The 21,451-nt window shown below is 47.9% G+C and overlaps 1 protein-coding gene across 2 annotated transcripts; it reads right to left on the reverse strand.

Annotated features, from left to right (window-relative positions):
* Positions 1–5,610: 5,610 nt before the first annotated feature.
* On the reverse strand, positions 5,611–20,577 carry SSR1 (signal sequence receptor subunit 1). Of its 2 annotated transcripts, XM_078875740.1 has the most exons (10): positions 20,254–20,577; positions 15,554–15,681; positions 14,827–14,923; positions 14,252–14,379; positions 13,528–13,662; positions 12,727–12,800; positions 11,732–11,810; positions 10,331–10,427; positions 9,323–9,337; positions 5,611–5,990 (listed from the first exon to the last, which is right to left on the reverse strand). In XM_078875740.1, exons 1-10 carry the CDS (start codon positions 20,327–20,329, stop codon positions 5,923–5,925), a joined length of 897 nt encoding a protein of 298 aa, XP_078731866.1. In that variant the 5' UTR covers positions 20,330–20,577; the 3' UTR covers positions 5,611–5,922. The 2 variants fall into 2 exon arrangements, with proteins under 2 accessions (XP_078731866.1, XP_078731867.1); XM_078875741.1 differs by lacking the exon at positions 9,323–9,337.
* Between the last annotated feature and the right edge of the window lie 874 nt (positions 20,578–21,451).

Genomic DNA, 21,451 nt, shown 5'->3' on the forward strand with positions numbered 1-21,451 from the left:
GGAATTAGAACAAGGTCAAGAAAAGGTTAAATTGTGTGGAACTCCATCAATCGCGCGACAGATTCACACTCACGGCTCCCATGAACGACAAAGGGGAGTTTGGGGGGGGGGAGGTCATTTATTTATTTATCCAACCACGGCCACGTTTATTGAATACAATTTGAACAACAACAACAGCATTTCGTGGAACACTTTACGGGTCTTGGCAACGACAAAAACTAAAACCCGGGACAACTTGGTGTCTGCTGTGCCCGGTGGGGGGGGCACGAAAATAATTGTTCGTAAAGAATAATGAGGAGTGAAGCCACTTTTGTTTGTTATTAAAATTGCCACCCCCCCCAACCTCGTCCACCTCGATTTCGCAGACGTCTGAATTTTTTTTTTGGGACAAAACATTTCCGCGAGTCAATTACAGCAATTAAAAACAAAGATTCCCCCGTATAGGCTTAACAGACTATTGGGGCAAGTGCTGTTAGCGAGCACCTGATGTTTACACATCGCGCTAGGTACTCATTAGAGACTGAGTCAACCTAGAGGAGGCCCATCACCGGTTGGGATAATCGTCACGAGTGTTGGCCGCGAGTCGGAATCGAACTCGCGGTCAGCCGGGTCTGTAGCGCAGCGCGCTAACCGCTGCGCCACCGCTCCCCCACAATTAAACAAACGAACGGCAAATTAATCACCCACGCCCATTCCTAATCAAGTAGTCGATCAAAACGCAACGACAGTACTTCTGCACAACAGACCGTGCAGGGATTTGATTGAAGAGAAAATAAAAACACCGAAACATAATGAAACTAACATCGTGTTAGATAAATTGTCGGACCAAGTAACCCAATTACACGCGTGCAACACTTTTGCAAGTAACCCGTCTTCTTTTGAGTGCACCACGCAGAATTGCGCCAACAAAAACCAGTCGCTATGCCAATTAAACCAACAGGGAGCGATGTGATACACACACGCGATGAATTGAAAACAAGAAATGTTCTATTACTCATTAACAAACAGCTTGGTGCCGCATTATCCTTTTTTAATTAACGAGTGAAAGGCTTTGACTACAGGAAGGGTTCATACTCTTAGGTTTTTTCGGTAAAGTCACGTAGGTAAAAATAAAAATATAATATAAATAATAATAGAAATAAAATAATAAATCACGGATTTATTATTTAATTTCTATTATTATTTCTATTATTTTTATTATCTATTTTTATTTTTACCTACGTGACTTTACCGAAAAAACCTAAGAGTATGAATCCTTGCAGTCACGAAAGCTTCAAATCTCGAATACAGGAAGGGGTATTTGTGGCCAACGTCGGTCGAAAATATTCCCAGTCACAACGAGGCGTGCGGTGTTTACAGCACTCGGGAAATTGCCACCAAGTGGCTGGTGTTGGGTGGAGTGGTGCTTAGAGCACTGCGCTAGAGACCCCACGAACGAAGTTCAAGTCCCAGCCACGCAGCTCGCGAACGTTTAAAAAACGAGAATCTATGCGACTACTCAAGACACACACATTCCCGGAAACTAAACGTTAACACATTTTTTTGCTTTATTGTCAAATCTTGAAAACGCTTCATTTTCATCCGAGGCCGAACGTCCAAATACCCCCCTCCCTCACAAAACCCAACATCGATGGGAGTTTCTGTGCCAACCCAAGCCCTTTGTGACGTGGTACATTTCTGACGATATGATCGCTTGTGATCTAAACACCTCGTTGAATTAAAGTCTGCCGTGACCCCCCCCCCCACCCCCAACACTTATCGTCCCCAGTGTTCTCTTATTCCCAGCCAAACCCCAAGTCATTTCCCCGACCCATCACCCCCCGCAGCTGCCTAACATTCACACACGCGCTCAAGCGACCAAGTAGAGTGACATTTTTGTTGTTGTGCCAAACTCTTTTTTTTTTAACACGTAGCGTTGATAAAGTTAAAGTTCCACGGTGTCCATTTGATTTTTTTTTCATCACACAAGTCACCGGTTTTAAAAGCACATCGCATTCAGACAGGCAACCCCTGCTGCACCGCAACACTTACAGCGTGTCCTCAAAATGCCACGTTTCTACCCGAAAGGGGTGGGGTGAATTTTAGTTTTACTTGCAAATTACTCAATTGTGAAAAGAAAACGTCAATATCGCACCCCGACTGATCAACTTAACAAGAGGAACCGCAGGGGGAAAAAGAGTCAAGACGCAGGCTTTCCTGGGTTAACCAATGCTCCTTACAACAACCCCTAACACGAACTAAACTTCAAACCCTGTCGCTGGTTCTGTTCCGTCTAAGAAGACTACATTTATCCCAATCAACAGCTTGTAATGGTATATTTATATTGCCTTTTGATGTTACGTAAAACAAAAATATACATTGCGCATTTAAATCACGAAAGCGATTGAAGACACGCGTCGCGAGAGAACGACATGAAATCGCTGAAAATCATCGCAAGCTCAGATCGCGGAACACGCGCGCACAATCGAAACGCTGCGGAGATTTTTCCGTGCGGCAAAAATTCGACCGAGCTGGGGAAATGCGCCCGCACGGTTTTGTTGCGGTGCAGCGCAGAGACTCCGCGGACAACGACCACACAGCATGGCTTTACATTTTGAAGCTTTGGCAATACGCTGTCCAATGTTTTTAAATTTTTAACAGGTACCCCACCCCCACCTCCTAAAATACAGGACACGGTATATTCACCCCCGATATTTTGAGGACACGCTGTACATGGCATTTTAGGCAGGGTTCCACAGGCAAGTATGTTTTCTAGATTCTAGAAGCTCCTGCCGGCATATAAGTTTTAATAAAGCAGAATCCATCTGTCGAGACTCATCAGCACGATAAACTCGCGTTCCAGACAGCGGCGAGTACAGGCCACGTTGTTCGTCAACGGAGCTACGGGCGCCAAATTAACCCTCGCATGCATCGCGTCCGCTGCAACGATTCGTTGGCACTTCGGCTGTGTGGTCCACACGCCTCAAACATATCGGTGTGTGTAGTCTTCTCCGACTCGGCGCTGTGACCGAGTGCTGAACGTGACCTGCTGTGTTGCAGAAACGCTGGGCAAAAGCAGAGGCCTGGCATTCCAGGTGGCGGAAAACTGATGTCCAGCGTAGAGGACACGATCAGGACTTTGCGAAGAAATTAGAGTATAAAATTCAACGTACTTAGTGGGTTCCGTCGACTGAAATCGTATTAAACCGATAAATTTAAAGTTAGGTATTTTGCCTTCAATAATGAATGCATGAGAGGGTTAACAGCCAGTCTGTGCAAATTCACGACGACGGTTAAAGCAGGGATGCAAGTCCTAAATCGCTGGTCCGTTTAGAGCGGCGGTGATGATGATGATGTGTGCGCCACCCGCCAACTTGACGAGGCGCCTGCAAGAGGTAGTACAGCAAGTAGCCTTATGTTTGCAGCGGAGTTTCAGCGTTCTCCTCTCACATGCGTGGAGTTTTCTCTCTGCACTCTGGCTCCCAAGCATGCAAGCAAACCTCTCACAAATGTGTGCCAAAAGTCTCATGCACGAATAATACAAATCTTTAAAAACCCAAACTCAGGCTTTTCTGCTCAATTATCTTGGACTAAATATTTTAAATTACCATATTCTCCCGATTACAAGATGCAACTTAACCCCCACCCTCCCTTTTATGTTAAAGCAACAATTGGGGGTGCACCTTGGGAGACCGGTATATGTGCATGTGACTCGACTCTACCGATCACACTTTTAGGGAGGGTTTTACGATCCAGAGAATTCGGCAATCGTGCAGTCCCCTGAAGCTCAGTTGTTATGACGCTAAACCAATGAGCGCTAAAACCAACCAGTGCCAATTACCATATAGCTTACCACGTAACACTGCCACTGGCGTAGTATATTTACACTATGCAGTGAAGTGCCCAAATACCGAGCACAACTAAGGCACCCTAATGCAAGCGTCCAAACTGCCGGGGGTGTGGAGCGGAGGGCACGTGACACCGGTAATCCTATGCCAGGGCTCTTAATATTGGCAGCCCATGTACCAGACGTGGCCCTCGCCGAGACGTGAAGAGGCTTAGTGGGGGATACAAAGAGATGATGGACATGAAGACAGAGATGGAAGTTGTAGACAATGAAGATGAGGGCGAGATGAAAGCGAGATGAACGGGACTTGAAGACGAGAGGGCAAGGGTTAGCTGTTGTACGTGCGGACGTCACCACCAGTCTAACGGCTTGCCGTATTTCGCCCGTATAGGAATTGTCGTTATTATATCACAGCGACGCCATGGAACATCAGTAACATCCGTGCACATGACGTCAAATGGCTCGACAGCACACGTTTTTTCTATTGCAGGCACACCAGGAAAATATACTTTTTAAGAAACCCTGCTTTACGAAACTCTATCCCTAACTGCAGTAATGGAGACAGGGCTGCCCCACAGGGAAGGGGGAAGTGGAGGTTGAAGGGGCGGTGGCAATTTTCCCTGGTTCTCACACAAAAGAGAATACCAAAACGGGAAATTTTATGTCACGAAATAAGGGGGGGCCACATCCCCCAAACGGGCCTCCAAGTCCCAGGCCTTCAGGGGACCCCTGGGGCAGCCCTGGAAATGGGGAGTCGATGTTTCTCATTTGATCTCAAACCAACAATTTCCTGCAGCTCTGCAAACTTGTAGAGCGTGGACACGCTTACGCAACGCTTGAACCGACGCGAATCACCGTCTAAAAGTGTTAAACCTCGACAGGTTGGCTATGGACGGCAGGTCTCTCCATCCTCTAAATCCGAATCCGTAAGCCACTGCCAAGCCCACGGCTGCAGGAAGAGACTACGCTACGAGCAGCGTGTCACGGTAATGCAATTACTTTCGAAGCACTCGAGTGATTAACCGAAATCCGATTTCGTTTCCGCGGACGCCGATGAACATTCGCACAACTTCTGAAGAGTAATTGAGTTCTTCGAAAGTTCGTTTTGAAGACCGTTCTCATATTTGTACGTTGATAGGTTAACATACAAGCAGAGTTACATTAATCGGTCAAACAGTTGGAATTGCATAACAAACCAGGTTAGCGGCCACAATATTCTGTAAGAGTACCATATTTTCCAGATTATGACACCGAGTTTTTATCTCCCGGTATATTAGAGGAAGATTTGCGGGGTGCGTCTTACACTGCGCGGGAGGTTGTCTACGATCAGATCCGTACAACCTTTTTGAAACCCCGACACAAGTTGAGGGGAGCGTTTTGCTTTCCAGAGCATCTTGTGATCAAGGGAGGAGAGAGTATAAGATATGACTTGTGAAGAGATCGCCTTATAATGCAACTCTGCATTCTGCTCACCGATTGGTTGCCCACTTAACCGCCATGACAATTACAACCCTTTCCTCCTATTGGCTGCTTCCTGCAAGCGAATCTGGGCACGTCATGTTTTTTTTAATGACCGTGGCTCATTAAGCAACCCGCAGCCACAAAAACTGAAGACAAGTCACATAACTATGGAGAGGTTGGAATATTTTTGTAAAATTAAATTTAATCACTGACATCAGGACACACCTTTTTGCCAAGCTCTTGCAAAAAAAACCAAAATCATACCGAAAGTAACTTCCTTAAAAGTTGGCCACAAATATGAGTTACAGTCGATAGAGAAAAAATGACAATATCGTCTTTTATTTTGAGAACATATGAACAAGGCAGGCGCTTGCTTTGCTTTACCGTGCCTCTCACATGAATGAAAAAATGAAGCGGGAAATTACAAACGTGCCGTCTCCTTGACGGGGACACGCTTTGGAGTTTGACAAACATTGGTGAGAAGTTGAAACAATAATTGTGAGGAGGAGCGGAGAGGGGGTGATGGCGGTGGTGGCGGTGATGAGGGTAAGGGAAGGTAACGGAAGGTGTAATTTGTAGCCAAAACGAGTCTGGGGAAGAATAAAAAATAAAAATAGTGATGACTTGGCCTTTCTCTATTCGCTGACGCCCTCGGATCGCCGGGTCACACGCTTGCGCGGGGACCGCTTTGGGGAGGCCTTGTCTGCACGCGGGACAGACGGGGAAGGCGGGGGAGGAGGGGAAAATAACGACACGTCAATAAAACGGCAGGAAACCGCACGAGTTGGGGCAACCTCAAGGTCACCGCGTGAAAACATCCCGATTAACCATCAGTGGGGATCGGGGGGTGGGGAGTTATCAATAGCTGTGGAAAAATTATGGCCCCTCGTTTACGGAATCGGTGAGTGGAATTCAGCACGTAGGTGGAAATTGAAGGCACCGCCATCATCACAGCGTTGATGAAAAAGTTCAATTGGTCCGAGTGCAATGCAGTTTATAAGATAAGGGGGCAGTTCTACAAATGAGTCAACATTAAAAAAATACGTACATATTGGGGTGTCATTTTGCAGGTAATTATCTATGTTTCATTTTAAAAATATACATCTGACTTAACCAAAAAATTACATTCGTCCATGACAGTGCTTGAAAAAGTAAAAGTTGCACAATCGATGACTTTCTGGGCAATGGCAGAGAGGACTCTCTCTCTACGCGGTGTGAAGAGCCATTGCCTGAAATGTCGACCATTGTTCAATGTTTCTTTTTTTAAACAGAGAGTGTATTGATGAATGCGCAATTTTTTCCCCTGCATTTGTGCACCATTGCCAATGCGGTGTCAACAAGCAATATTTTAATTTACAATTGCCAATTGTTCAACATTTATATGCCCATGTAAAAAGCCACTTTGTGATTACCCCAACGATCACCCGTGTCGTTAAAGAGTCTGAAACGGTGGCAGATCTGCCCATAGGCAAACGTTTAGCCAACTCCGCTTAAACAAATCACTGCGCAAGAATCTCTTTTCATGCACGGTAACACCTCCACAACTTCCAGCGCTGGGTACGATTAAAAAATGATTCTCGGCTCTTGAGTATCACGCAAAAATCATTTGAGGACATGCACACTCAAGCAGTCACAACACCACATGCAGATAATTACAATCCTCAACTCCCCAATTAAGTCTTGTGGCTATTTGGATAAGGGAGATAGATTCCTTTGGGGTTTTTTTTCATTACCAATGTGCGCAGTATACAATTCTCCCAATTAATCTCTACAAACACTCCATTAATCACCTAGTTGTGTGTCTTTGCTGAATACATCAATAAATGGCATTGCAATTTATAACCCTAGCAAACTTGTATGGCAATGGTAAAAAGAGTTACAGAATTCTGTGTAAAAATAAAACAATACAAAAATGGTGAAGTAATCACTGTCAATGAAGAATGGCAAGAACGATCTCCCCAAAGTTACCCGAATTGACTTAAGGCATCATGGCTACATGGTGGGCAGTACATGGTGCAGCAAAACAAATATTGCCGTGATGTACTTCTATGCTCCCACAAATACCAACACCCACCATTCGCCACTAAGTGGTGGTGTCATCACCATGGTGCCTGTGCCAGGCCAGGTGCACTTTGAGGCCACGTGAAGTGTCGAAGGCTCGCTGACAGGTCATGGGACAGGCCAAGGTGCCATAGGTTGACTGAGATGACTGGCAGATGCACCAGTTGTGCCCCCCCCTATTGTGCAAAATGTTCCCCGCCTTCCCCAACATGCATCTTTAAGTATAAAAAACAAACAAGAATAGGTTTTACCCTTTCAAATATAAATCAAATATTGGGGCCCCACCTGACCGATTGCCAAACCTGCCTGAGCGGATTGTGTCGTCACGACGCCACTATGACCACTGGTCTAACGCCGCATTCACGATGCCATATATTATCACAGCATGTGTGTTGGGATGTTCACCGCAAGTACGTGGTGGTTATTGCAGCAACTTGATTCCTTGCAAAAGGTGTCTATTTGGTGTTTGAACATCTGAACACCTCCTGTTTTATTGCCAGAAAGGGTAAAACCTATTCTTAATTTTTCATACTTTGATACTGGCAAAAATGTCGCATTATGCATCTTCTAGCAAGGTGAAGTGCGATCACCTAACCACCCCCAGCAGACGAAAGGTCATCCGGCAGTGGGCTGACAAAGGTCCATATGTGGACACACCATGGGCCTTAATACGCACCCCAGCCCCAGTGATTAAACCCGGGTTCTCCAAAGTTAATGGCTGAACGTCTCAATCACGCAGCCGCTATTCCCCGGAGTGGGATTAACGATCGGTGGATGAGATGGGCAACTAGCCAGCACGACTACTGCTGTGGTGTATCCCAATATAGCGCACGGCACATTGTTTTAACGGCACTGTCCATTTCATTAGCAAACCATGAATTAGTCTGTTAATGCATGAACATGCCTCTGCAACTTTGGCAAGCCACAGTATGGGAAACAGACAGGGAGGACAGCCAAAGTAAGGGTGATAAGTAAAATACAACGGTGGACAGAAAGGATGTGGACAAATATGGAAAACTAGAACCGCATACTCTTGAAGGAAAAACAAAGTCCACATTTGAGAAGGCTTCAATCCAGAAGTGGATTGAGAATTAGAGTTGCCAAGCAGCAGCTGCATGATACTAATTACGTATTTATTCAGGAAAGCCACACCAAGGCTCTTTTTCAAGAGGGTCCCGCTACATCCGGGTATTTGGCCAACACCAATGACACTCTGTGTGTGTTTAGCTATGGCAGGATGCCCGAGAAGGAAACACAAGCAGAACGCAGAGGGGAGAACCTACGAACTCTACTCAGAAAGGTGCCAGAGTCGGGAATTGAACCCAGGTCCTTCGTCCTGTGTGGCTCAAGTGTTACCACAGTGCAACCCCTGACACTAACGTAGATAAATAAGAGTTATTTCTCATGTACATAAATAACAATTTCATCAGCATCGGGCATTAATTTACGTGAATTTGAAGGCAGTATATCTGCAATTCATCAACTCTCATGCAAAGCAATTGCATAGCTAAATCACTTGCAACTGCATCTCTAATAGTCGCTGTACACACGCCATGCAAAAGACACGAAGGGACAGAGAATTTTGACTGTATTTGCAAAAGTGCGACTCCTGGAAATGCACAGCCTCCACGCCTGGTATACAGGACGTGACGGGCCCGATAACGACCCGGACACCTGCTGCACATTTGAAGTTTGCATGTTCTCCCCGTGGTCGTGTGGATTTTTCTCCGGGTCCCTCAGTTTTTCCCTCCATATTTAGAATCAACGTCATGTGTTTTAGAGTATTTGGCTGCTATAAATGTCCACGTGATGATAAGCCACTTTGTTGAGTCATCATTTGTGGCCAGGTCGCTTCTGAAAAAAGAGCCATATTGCTCAGTGGGCCTTACCTGGTAAAATAAAAATAGTTTACGGCACAAAACAACCATCGCCATAAAAAAAACATCGCAAGGACATGCGCCGCACACAACTCACCTCTCCGGCTTAGCTCTTGGGAATCGGCGGAGGCACACGGTCACGCACGAGAGGACAGACGGTGAGCGCAAGACGGCGGACGTGAGAAAAACAGAAAGCGCAGCACGGTGCAGAGTGTGACCGAAGCCAGGGAAGGGAGGTGGTGGGGGGGGAAAATCAGGATTTTTACGCTCAACTAAATTCACAAAAAGAACAGCTCACGTTTTGAAACTACAAACCTCGGGGGTAATGTACGTGTGTACTATGTTGAACTTATTCCGCACCGTACGTAGCCAACCCTGCTAATCGAAGGTGCCGGGGAAAGACAACAAACGAAAACAAAAAAAGCAGTTCTCAAGAAATGAGTTTTAAATCTAATTGGGGACCACAATTGAACACCTTCATTGCAAGGCCTCTTGGCGTAACGTAGGGGTAGCCCCAACGGGACGCATTATGTCGCGCCGCAGGCTAATGTGGGAAAATAAGATGAGGCTTGCGCGACTTGCACGATACGGGAACGCAAACTACGGCACTCTGGCCATGTGATTTGAGAGAGATAGTGAATGAGGAAGTGAGACCGAGCGGGCCGAAACGCCAGTTGGTCAATAAGTTGGCGGACGAAGAGATGTTAACAATAGCGCTCGACAAGGAACCAACGAGAAGAGCTCGCTTGCGTGGTTCAGTGAATAAGCGAGCGGGTCGAGCGAGCGAGCCATTTGTGCCAGGGAGTCGGCAGGCAAATGACAGTAGGGGAAATCGAGCGAGCGAGACCACAAGTGGGAAAAATATGCAAGTTGACCAGCGAAATCGGGCGAACGGCAGCGCTAGCAAGAAAGGCGAGCGTAAAACGACTCTCTCGCACGAAGTGAATATGTGAGCACGAGCGTGAGCGAGACAGTGAATGCGGAAGCGAGTTGGCTTGTGACCGAGTGACCAGGCATATACGCGAGTCGGTCAGCAAGTGAGCAATCTGGCGAGTGAGCGAGCGAGCAAAGGGTGCTCGCAAGTGGGCAAGCGTTAACGACTCACTCATATGGTTGAGGGTCTCCTGTGGGATCCAGCTCATATCCACGCCGTTCGGATTAGACGTCCCCATCTCCACGGGCTTCGCGCCCGGACGCTTGCGCTGGACACAGACACGATGGACATGGACAGGCGCACGGACACACGCGGTGAGGTCCGACTCGTCGTGCGAGCGAGCGACACGTGCGTGATTAAGCGAAGTCACACCGAGCACAGCCGAGGGCATACGCTCATCTTACGTTGGAATCGCACCGCCCCACCTCCACTTCAGAACATCGCACGGCAGATGCGGCTATCTCCAACACTGGTGGAGATCTCCCAACACTGGTGAACAATTAAGAATAGCCCCCCTACAGTGTCACTGTGGTCACCAGCCTAAAACCATGGACCACACAGTAACGCGACTGCCCCGCCTCCATCGTTTGCAGGCAGCGTTTCAGAGATGCACCAGGTGTCTATGCGAGTCTACGAATGCCCACGTGAGTCTATGCGTCTCAAATTAGTTGGTGATAACGCCATTGGCAGTGGTATAAAAGCGCAATTAACAAAAAAAACCTCAACATTTCGTCAGTAACATCGCCTTAAAATGAAAAAGTATGGAATAGGCGACTATTCGGGCAGTGACCCATATTCACAGCAGAGAGAGCGGTTGGGCAGGTTGACCTGCCTGACCTGGCCTCTCTACGTGCTGTAAAGAAGGGCTACTGCCCGAAACGTCGCCTGTGAATTACCACGTGAGTCTACATGCAAAACCATGTAACACACAGAAACATTCCTGCCCACTGATGATGGTTTTCCAGCAGAATTTCACACATTCACCAGGTGTCTGTTCGAGTCTATGAAAGCACATCTAAGGCGATAGGTCTCTATCGCCTCAAGTGGTGTCGAGATGTTAACCATTTGCCTGGTATACAGGAGGTTGTGGCTTCGATCTCGACCCTGGCACCTGATTATTTAGAGTTTGCATGTTATCCCCGTGGTCGACCGATATTTTTCCGGGTACTCCGGTTTTACCCTCCACATTTATAAACATGCATTTAGAGTATTTGGCTGCTATAAATGTCCACGTGATAAGCCACTACCATACAGCTATCATTTGTGGCCAGGTTGCTTCTGAAAGAGAGCCACATAGCTCAGTGAGCCTCACCTGCTAAAATAAAAATCGTCGAGTTTAGTTCTCTGTATATCTAAGTGTCTCCATGTACGTATGTGTGTAAGTCTGTAATTCACCAGGCTACTCCTGAAGCCATCCACTGGCTCGCTCAGACGCTGTCTTTCCGACACCTGAGGACGGCTGCTTGCGTTGTGGCCGAAACGTCGTGAGAATTGTATTTTATTATGTTTTATTTTATTATTTCCCTTCTACGTGACTTTACCGAAAGAACCAAGAAGATGGCTCTCACTCACCTTGCGAGACTCAAGCAGCTGGTGTGCGCCTACCAGGAGCAGGACCACCAGCCCGGCGAGGAACATGTACATGAAGAACCTGGGGTACACGGCGACACGTTCCACTCACTCCCGCTCTAACGCACACTCACGTCAGCTCACAATCACGGCGGGACTCAACTCGCAGGAGCTCACGCATACAAGGACAAAGATCCCCCCCCCCCCCCAGTATAGCCTTCAAAGACTTTTGGGCCAAGTGCCATTAGCGAGCACCTATGAATTCCAGCACAGCACATTATGGAGTGGGCGGCCAGCACCACGCCCTACCGCCTTTGTCTCCTAGTGGCGATGTTTACGCATCGCACTAAATACTCATTTGAGGCAGAGTTGAGCTAGCGGAGGCCCAGGACCGGTTCAGATAATCGTCACTAGTGTTGGCCGTGAGCGGGAATCAAACTCGGGGTCGCCGGGTTCATAACGCAGCGCGCTAACCGCTACACTGCCGTTCCCTATACTTACGCGATGTCACACTCGCTCACATTCATACTTGCTGCTAACTCACGCACCCGCAAATAACTTAGCTCAGACTCGCTCAAATCAACATAATCTGCTAACACTCACCAACACTTATGATACCGCACACTCGTTCATATTCACACTTGCTGCTAACCCGCACACGCCCACTCACTCTCACCCATGCTTAGCTCAGACTCGCTCACCTTCACACCGGCACGCACTGGACGCCAACTCACACTCGCTCACGCTAACATTCACACTTGGCTATTCTCACCGCCGACGCGTGCGCTCTCCCATTCACACAACTGCCCACAACCGCAGGAGGTGACGCTCGCTCACGCTCACTCGCCCACGCTCACTCGCCCACGCTCACTCGCCCACGCTCACTCGCCCACGCTCACTCGCCCACGCTCACTCGCCCACGCTCACTCGCCTCGCATGCCCACGCTCGCCTCGCATGCCCACGCTCACTCGCCCACGCTCGCCTCGCATACACTCACGTCTCTCCGTCGATTCCCTCATCCGGCTCGGTGACAGTTACGGTTTGGTTGAAAACGGCGTCACGGTACTGCGCCTGCAGACAAGGGAGGGGACGCATGCCAACACCATCGACATTAACAGCACGGCCCCCTTCTCTACCACCACTGCAACGTCACTGAAAGCTGTGCAGATTATAAATACAAATTGCGCATAACCTTCAAATCTAATGCACAATAATGGGCATACTTCACCTACCTGCACTTAGCAGCATGGTGAGGAATGGTAAAAAAAATTCTCATGACCGACACGGCATGGGAAGGCCTTCAACCAGCAGTGGTTTAACAAAGGTCCGTGAATTATTTGTAATATAATTAATATTTGCGCAGAGGGATTTTTTTTCTGCACAGCTTGAGTTCACAACGGAAAAATAAATAAACCTAAATAAATCACCAACGCGTGGACTTGCAATCGTACACGCGTGCATATGCGGTCATGCATGCGTGTACGTGTGCAAATGTGACCGTGAGCACATGTACATGTGGTCACGAGCGTACGTGTGATCATACGCACACACGTGCAATCGTACACACACGTACATGCAATCGTAAGTGTGCTAACGCGCAACCACGAGCGTACGTGTGATCGTACACGCACATACGTACGTGCAATCGTAAGCATCCTTCTGTGTGATCGCGAGTACGTGTCATTGTTCAAGCGCGTATGTGTAATCGTAAGCGTGCTTACGCGCGATCGTGAGTATGCGCGTACGTGCGATCGTACACGCGCGCATCGTGCGATCGTGAGCGTGCGTAGGCGCGTACCGTAGCGTCGCGGTATCCCAGGCTGATGACCAGGCCGAAGGGGCGCCCCCCCATGGGCTCGGCAGGGATGAAGGAGTATTCGAAGGTCGCTTGGTGATGGGGCTTCACCAGCGTGTCCAGCTGCAGCGCCGTGAACTGGAGGGGCACGCGGCGGCACACGTCGCTCGGCGTTGACGGCGAACGGAACACTCAGCGAGTGAAAAAGTCCGTGAGCGAGCAAGAGAGTGAGTGAGTGTATGAGTTCAAGTTCATTTATTAGGTGTAGCCCTGTGAGCCATTCGGCTCTTGAATCGGGTGCAACCGCAACAAACAAAAAACAAAAACAAAAAAACATCTTAAAGTGAATATGTGACTAAGTGCAAACAGAAAATCCAAGAAAAGACAGTAAAATATTGCAGAAAAAAACACCGTACACCAACGCTGTGTGCAAGCGAACTGAAGAGCGAGTGAGTACTGGTTTCGTGAGCAAGTGAGCCGGTGAGTCAATCGTTGGGTGGGTGTGCGAGTGATTAGCGGATAAGCAAGGGACGGACAGGTCAAGTGAGTGAATGAGCGCTGTGTGAATGAGCAAGCGAGCGGACGAGCGAATGAATCGGCGAGTGAGCGAGCGAGCGAGTGACTGAGCGCTGTGTGAATGAGCAAGCGAGCGGACGAGCGAATGAATCGGCGAGTGAGCGAGCGAGCGAGTGACTGAGCGAGAGAGCGAGTGAACTCTTGCGCTCACGTTCTGGATGTAGAACTGGAAGTCCTGGGGGTAGCGGAAGGAGGCATCGAGAGACTCCACGACAAACTCCTCCGAGCCGTTGTTGGAGAAGCCGACGAGGAACTTGACAACGCGGTTGGCGGGGAAGTCTGCGACGAAAGAAAACGAGTTCGCATCCAGCGCTCGTGAACGTTCTAAAAGGCGTCAGAACGAGCTTCGCCACACCTTCAAAAGTACTGAGCGGTAACTGCTGTTAACTTTAAATTAAGAGTAGAAATAGGTCAAAAACTACCACATCTGCATTAATTCGTCCGATACAGAACCAACATCCGATGCAAATCCTTGTGCAATTTCACGCAAAACCCTCGTGTTTATACTTGGTGCAGTTCAATTGTCGAGCAAAAAAGATTGCTCATCCCATCAAATTATGCCTTTCTCGCCATTCCAGACATCCTTCGAATATACATCGGTCACAAACTCAGTCTATACGTATATGGTGTTTAGAACCGACACAGAAAGAACGGCAAAATAGCTTTGGGAAGAGCGGTGTTAGACATAGGGAACAGTCAAGGAGGAGGAGGAGAAAGAGGTAATACCATCGCCCTTGACGAAGAGGATGGTGGTGTGAGCATGTGGGGAAGCGGTGGGCTCCCCTGTGCCCCCTTCCTCTTCCTCTTCCGCGTCTTCTCCCGTCTGTCGCACAAACGGGACACGAATACAGAATCTTGATTGAGACTGGAGGAATCCGATGAGCGATGAAGCTATTTTATCCACACACATCCAGATTATACAGGGCACGATCATCCCATCTGGTAACAGAGCCTACATGGCCCCCACTCTAAGGGATAGTCCCCACTGTTTTTCCAGAGGGTCCTGCTAAATTGAGATGTTTTCCATCGTGCGTTTTTGATATACGGGAGGAAGCAGAGCACGAAGGCAACCCATGCAGAACACAGGGGGGAGAACATACAAATCCCACGCAGAAAGGTGCCCGATCAGGAATATAAACCCAGACACTTCTTCAGAATCAGAATAATCAAACTCAGAATATTTATTTATACTGGAGGGATCCGATGAGCTATAAAGCTTTTTCGCAGATGTCCAGTAGGGACGGGCACAAGCATGACCACTGTGCCACCCTGCCACCTAAATAGAGTTGGAACAGGGCTATAAAATATTGGTCCCTTGCATGCAAATCACTGCAAAACAAAGCGATTAACATTTTTTCCCCCCATTGTGAATTTTTGTTATAATGACGACGGGTGCAGAGTTGCGCTCAGGATAATTGAGCACAAGAAAGCCGCCACCGCCGCAAGTCATCACCATGGCTGTCTGTGGTTCTTCATCTTCCACCTCCGCATCGTCCTCCTCGTCCTCCTCCTCGTCCTCCTCCACCGCTGCGTCTACTTCGTCATCGGTCGCGTCTTCGTCAGCTCGAGCAAACGCAGGACCTGAAATCACATTGTTGTTATGACGACGACGGTGGTGACTGCACAGTACATGCTGCACTCCAATCGTTACATTTCAGCCCTGCCAATGGTCCGCCGACATCTGGTGGCGTACCAGTGTGTAGGTTCGTGCAGTTGTACTCTATGGTTTCGGTATAACCCAAAAACACACCGGAGATGTTCACAAATCTGACCGTTTTACAGACAAGAATGTATTCTCAATCTCACACACATTCACTTACTTTTAAGTACGCCAGGGTATTTTCACGTGTTAAAAGCAGTCTGTATTCATTTTTTCCCCCATTCATCCATTTGCCTATCTGTCAACCCATACGGTTTACCCGTATTCTTGTACATGGAAAGTGAGTTCAGGTCCATACGGCGTACAGCCGTTATCATCCAGGCAAAAATAATAATTGTCTATTTATGTGTGTTTCTCCCTTATGACGGGACTTTGTATGATGAACGTGGAGATTTATAAGGACACGGGGTGTCCAATAAGGTCTGAAGTGATCTGTAATAAGGTAGGCACTGATAAGGGGTTGACAGCTTGTGTATGGGCTTGTGTATGGGCTTGTGTATGGGCTTGTGTATGGGCTTGTGTATGGGCTTGTGTATGGGCTTGTGTATGGGCTTGTGTATGTGCTTGTGTATGTGCAATGAAGAACTTCCATTGCCCGAAACGTCCATGATTTAAGTTTCCATCTAAGGCATCCAGCCCTGTTGGCAACTGCGTTGAGTTCTTTGTTATTTGTGTATGGTGTGACTGTCATTTTCTATCCTAAGCTCATATAACGGCCTCTTCATATTACTGCCAATAGAGAGTCAAATATGATGATGGTGCCCATGACCACTTAACCCCGAATGGATATGGGTAACTAAGCAGGGTTGAGCATGAATAACGCTTGGATGGGTGTCCATCAATGCTGGAAGATTCAATACGTGGGTATAGTTGCTCTCATAAGCACAAGTTCACGTTGATTCAATGTGACTTATAAAACTTGCTGGGAATTGCTAGGCAGACTTCACTGAAGTTGCAGTAAACAGGAAGTGTAAAATTACTTGGCAGTAATTCATCGTGCAGATGACAAAATCACCAGGAATGTGCCCAATCTCATCGGATCTCAGGCGTGAAGTTGGAATGAGCATGGATAGTGCTCGGATGGGCAACGGCTATGCATGACACAAGTGTTGGAGACTGCTGTGTGATAGATTGCTGTGGGCCTACGTGGTGAGCAGTAGAGGGTGGTGCAGAAAAACCCCAATTTTATACCCTACTGTACTTGTATGCTTCCACATTTAGTCTCTCCGCCCTCACCAACTCGCACTGACCAGCGTGGAGTGTCGTCAAACAACCCCCAACTTCATGCAATGTGTGGAGGACTTCACTAAGCGGTGGATTGATACAAAACAAGGCTGTGCATGTAGAACATTGATCATATTGCTTATGATGTGCTGTAACAAAGAAACCTAAACAAGATCTGAATAAAATGTTGATTTAAAGCTTTCGTAACTGCAGGAATTCATATTCTTGGTTCTTTCGGTAAAGTCACGTAGAAGGGAAATATGAAATAATAAAAATATCTTATATTTAGATTTTATAGAAACAACCAAGAATAAGATCTGAATAGTGTGTAAAGAAGTGTGGGAAGGGACACATGCTCAGAATTACACTGATACACTGCACGGATGCGAACCGTATGCTCTCTTGTCAGCTTGAGAGTATTACAATTAACCATACTCTCAAGGGGTACTACGAATCCCACGGATAGCATATGTTACTAATGAATGCATGTGGAGCACAATTACTACACCCAATCTTCGTCGTCGTTATGAAGAAAACTACGGTTATTTGGGCACATCAATAGATCCAGCAAACTACCCAAAACCACTGCTGTTTGCATAGGTCTATGCAGTTGTGACGGACAGCTCTCCAATGTGTTTCTGGGATGTACCGCGTGCTATTCGGCACGATGTCTGACGTTCCGCTCCTCGTCCTGGTGGCAGCTTCTTCATCATCGGCCGAATTGATGAAGATCCCAGCACGTATGTGGTTGTGAGAAACGTCACGGCGCCAAACAAAGCCACAGTACAACCCAAAAACGCATCCCAACCATCTGACAAGGCACTATTTGAATTCAAATCGACTAAAGGCGGTGCCCAAAGACTGGGATTCAGAACATATAAGACTGCAAAGGCGAAATAAAATCACATCCAGCTGAAACACATGAGGTTGAGGAACAGGCGAGATCGAGGGAGAGTTCAATCAGCAATGCCAACCTCGTGGTTAGCCCAGACATGATGAAATGGACGGAGAGAGGAACGTATGGATTGGGAGAGAGAAGGATGCATGCCAATGGATGCGTTAGTTACCTCTTATTCCACCAGCTGAGAACCCGCTGACACTGTGTCTACATCTCTGAATGGGTACGACTACCAGGATGAGGTGAGTCGGGTTACAACAAACCTTTTATACATCCATATATGGTGGCAGCCTAACACTGCAAAACTAAATTTTTATATAAAGCTTTCGTGACTGCAGGGATTCCTATTCTTGGTTCGTTCGGTAAAGTCACGTAGAAGGGAAATAATAAAATAATACAAATATAAAGCAATAAAAATTATCACAACGTTTCGACTGCAACACAAGCAATCATCATCAGGTGTGAAATCCACAGCAAGAAATGTTACTGCAAAACTAATATAAAATAATGCAATGCACACACATATTATGTAAGATTTCCAACATGTGTTTGTCCTCAGGATAATTTAATTATCAGTATGGTAAGCTGTCATGGCTAAAGTGATTTGCATAGTTATACATTTTATTTTTCACACATACCACATGCTCACAACTTCATATTTGGTCATCTGTAATCGTCATGCCCCCCTGTTCCCCAAGTTACAGAGGTATTGTAATTTAAAAAAAATGTAACCTTAGTTGAATGGATTTGAAGTGGAAAATAATTCACTTACAAGATACAGTAGTGGCCTAGGAGATTTTATTTTTTACCAGGTAAGGCCCACTGAGCTATTAAGCTTCTTTTCCAGAAGCGACTTGGCCACAAATGATAGTTTAACGAAATTACGTATCATGTGGCAATGCACAGGGGGGGTGAGGAGATGAACGGGTGAATTAAACAAAACACAACAGGTTCGAGAAATAATTTGACCGTGATGTAAAGTAATGGCCGTGTCGGGTGGTGGCGGGTTTTAACGACACATTTATATATTTACGCGATCTAAACCCACGACCCCTAGAAAAAACCCCTGTATTTGATCGATATTGGTCGCGAAAGCCTTCTTTACTGCGTGTTAAAGTGACGGGTCGTGTGCTTGACCACACCATATGGTTGCGGCCCGTGTGAAAATTGCGCCGAGTCGCAGTGAGATCACGTAGGCTTTCGCGACCAATATTATTCATAATCAACGTTTTTGGGTTAGATCGTGTTATTTATATTTAAGACCGGAAGCAAGAGCAGAGCCTCACCATTCTGGCGAATTGCCAGATGATGCTGGATGCAATTACCAGCGAAACGTCGTACTACTCAAAAATTGTAAATGTTGTGGTTTCACGCTTCAACACACCGGTGGGCTAAAGCAGTGAACTATTTGTCTTTTGTCAACGTGACACTTTTTTGCTGATTGGCCGTGTCGGGTGGTGGACGGTAAAACTGGTTTAAAAACAAAAAGAAAATGGGAAAAAAAACCTAAAACCACCACCACCACGACCACGAGTTCGACCGCGGGCCGCAAATTCGGCACCGTCGAATGCCATCAAAGCGTGCGTCTCCCCCCCCCCGCGCAAGTGCCACGACTTCAACGAGCGCACGAAAAAAAATATTTAAAGAAAAAAGATTCCCCAGAGCCTTTTGCAATTCCTAGTCCGCTTTAGACGCGGCGAGGCGGGCGAGGCGAGCAAGGCGAGGAGGGGTGCCCCGAGAGAGTTCGCAGGGCCCCTTCCCCGTTGCCTCGCGCCGCCGCCACGTGGACGCCAGGAGGGGGGGGGCAACGGGGGGGGGGGGACGGGGGGGGGGAAACGGGGGGGCAATGGGGGGGGACAACGGGGGGAGAGAAACGGGGGGGGGGGCAACGGGGGGGGAGGGGCAACGGGGGGGGGCAACGGTCGACGTCGGTCGCGGTGGTAAAATGCGAGGGGGGAGGGGGGGAGGAGGAAGGGGGGGGGAAGGGGGGAGGAGGAAGGGGGGAGGGGGAAGGGGGGGAGGAGGCCCTCGGCAGGGCCACGTCAGCGTTCATTCCTCTCCCCCTCAGCAAAGCTGCACTGAATGACTCAAACCCCCCCCAACGCCGCCACCGCCGCTAAACTTTTACCAGCGATTTAAAAAAACAACGCGTCGCTTTAAATAAGACGCTCGTTTGTAAAGAAATCGCGTTAATTTTTGTGTTTTTTTTTAGCCCCCCTCACGCGAACAAGCGAACGGCCCCCATTGACCGCAACGTCGCTCGCTTCAGTCGAATCCGACAGTCAAATCTCGTCGTCGGCTATGAGCGTTTCAACACAAAACAAACAACAACAACACGTTAGATATATTGTTGTTGTTGTTGTTGACCTACCTTTGCCGTTTAGCAGCACGGCGAGCGGCATCGCCAGCAGCAACACGACGAGCAGTCTGGAGACGCCGTGGAACATGGTGATGGTGGTGAAGGCCCTAGCTGATGCTGCTGCTGCTGCTGATGATGCTGCTGCTGATGGTGGTGCTGGTGGCAGTGGTGGTGCTGATGAAGGCCCTGGTGATGGTGCTGATGAAGGCCCTGCTGGTGGTGCTGGTGGTGACGGCTGCTGCTGCTGCTGTGGGAGAGAGAACGCGACACTCGGCGGCTTCTCGAGCTCACGGATTCGGGGTGCCGGGGGGTGCGGATCCGGATCCTCCCCCCAACTCAAGCTTGAGGGGTGAAGGGGGGTGCGGATCCGGATCCCCCCACTCCCCCCCCCGACTCAAGCTTGAGGGGGAGGGAGGAGTACTGGGGGGTGGGAGGGGTCGAGGGGGTGGGAGGGGTGAAAGGGGGTGCGGATCCGGATCCCCCCACTCCCCCCCGACTCAAGCTTGAGGGGGTGGGGGGGGTGGGAGGGGTACGTGGGGGGTGGGAGGATTAGAGGGGGTGGGAGGGGTAAAAGGGGTGGTTTTTATTATTTTATTATTTTAAATTAATTTTTAAAGGGGGTGGGAGGGGTAAAAGGGGTGGTTTTTATTATTTTATTATTTTCAATTAATTTTTAAAGGGGGTGGGAGGGGTAAAAGGGGTGGTTTTTTATTATTTTATTATTTTCAATACATTTTTAATTGTAACACTTTTATTTTCTATCTACGTGACTTGACCGAAAGTTCCAAGAATGTGGTGGGAGGGGTAAAGGGGGTGGAGGAAAAAGGTGGTGGGCGGGGTAAAGGGGGTGGGAGGGGTCGGAGGTGGGGTAAAGGGGGTGGGAGGGGTAGGAAAGGTAGGGGGGGTGTGGGGGGTAGGGGGGGTAGAGGGATCTGGACACATTCCCATCTGGTGATTGCTGCTCACTCAGAGGAGGATTTGCAGGTGCTGCTGCTAAATTTAGCAATCTTGGGAAGAACGTAATCAACCAGGTAGGGTGTTGACTGTTATGTTAGCCGACTCTCTGTGTTGTATTGCATTATATATATCTAAGTTTACTAGGTTTGTTTTCTCTTTCATTTGTACCTGATGATGATTGCTTGTGTTGCAATCGAAACGTCGTATGCTATTATTTAATTTATTTTCTTTCTACGTGACTTTACCAAAATAA

The sequence above is a fragment of the Lampetra fluviatilis genome, chromosome 42 (assembly GCF_964198595.1).
Source record: "Lampetra fluviatilis chromosome 42, kcLamFluv1.1, whole genome shotgun sequence".
Lineage (NCBI taxonomy): Eukaryota > Metazoa > Chordata > Hyperoartia > Petromyzontiformes > Petromyzontidae > Lampetra > Lampetra fluviatilis.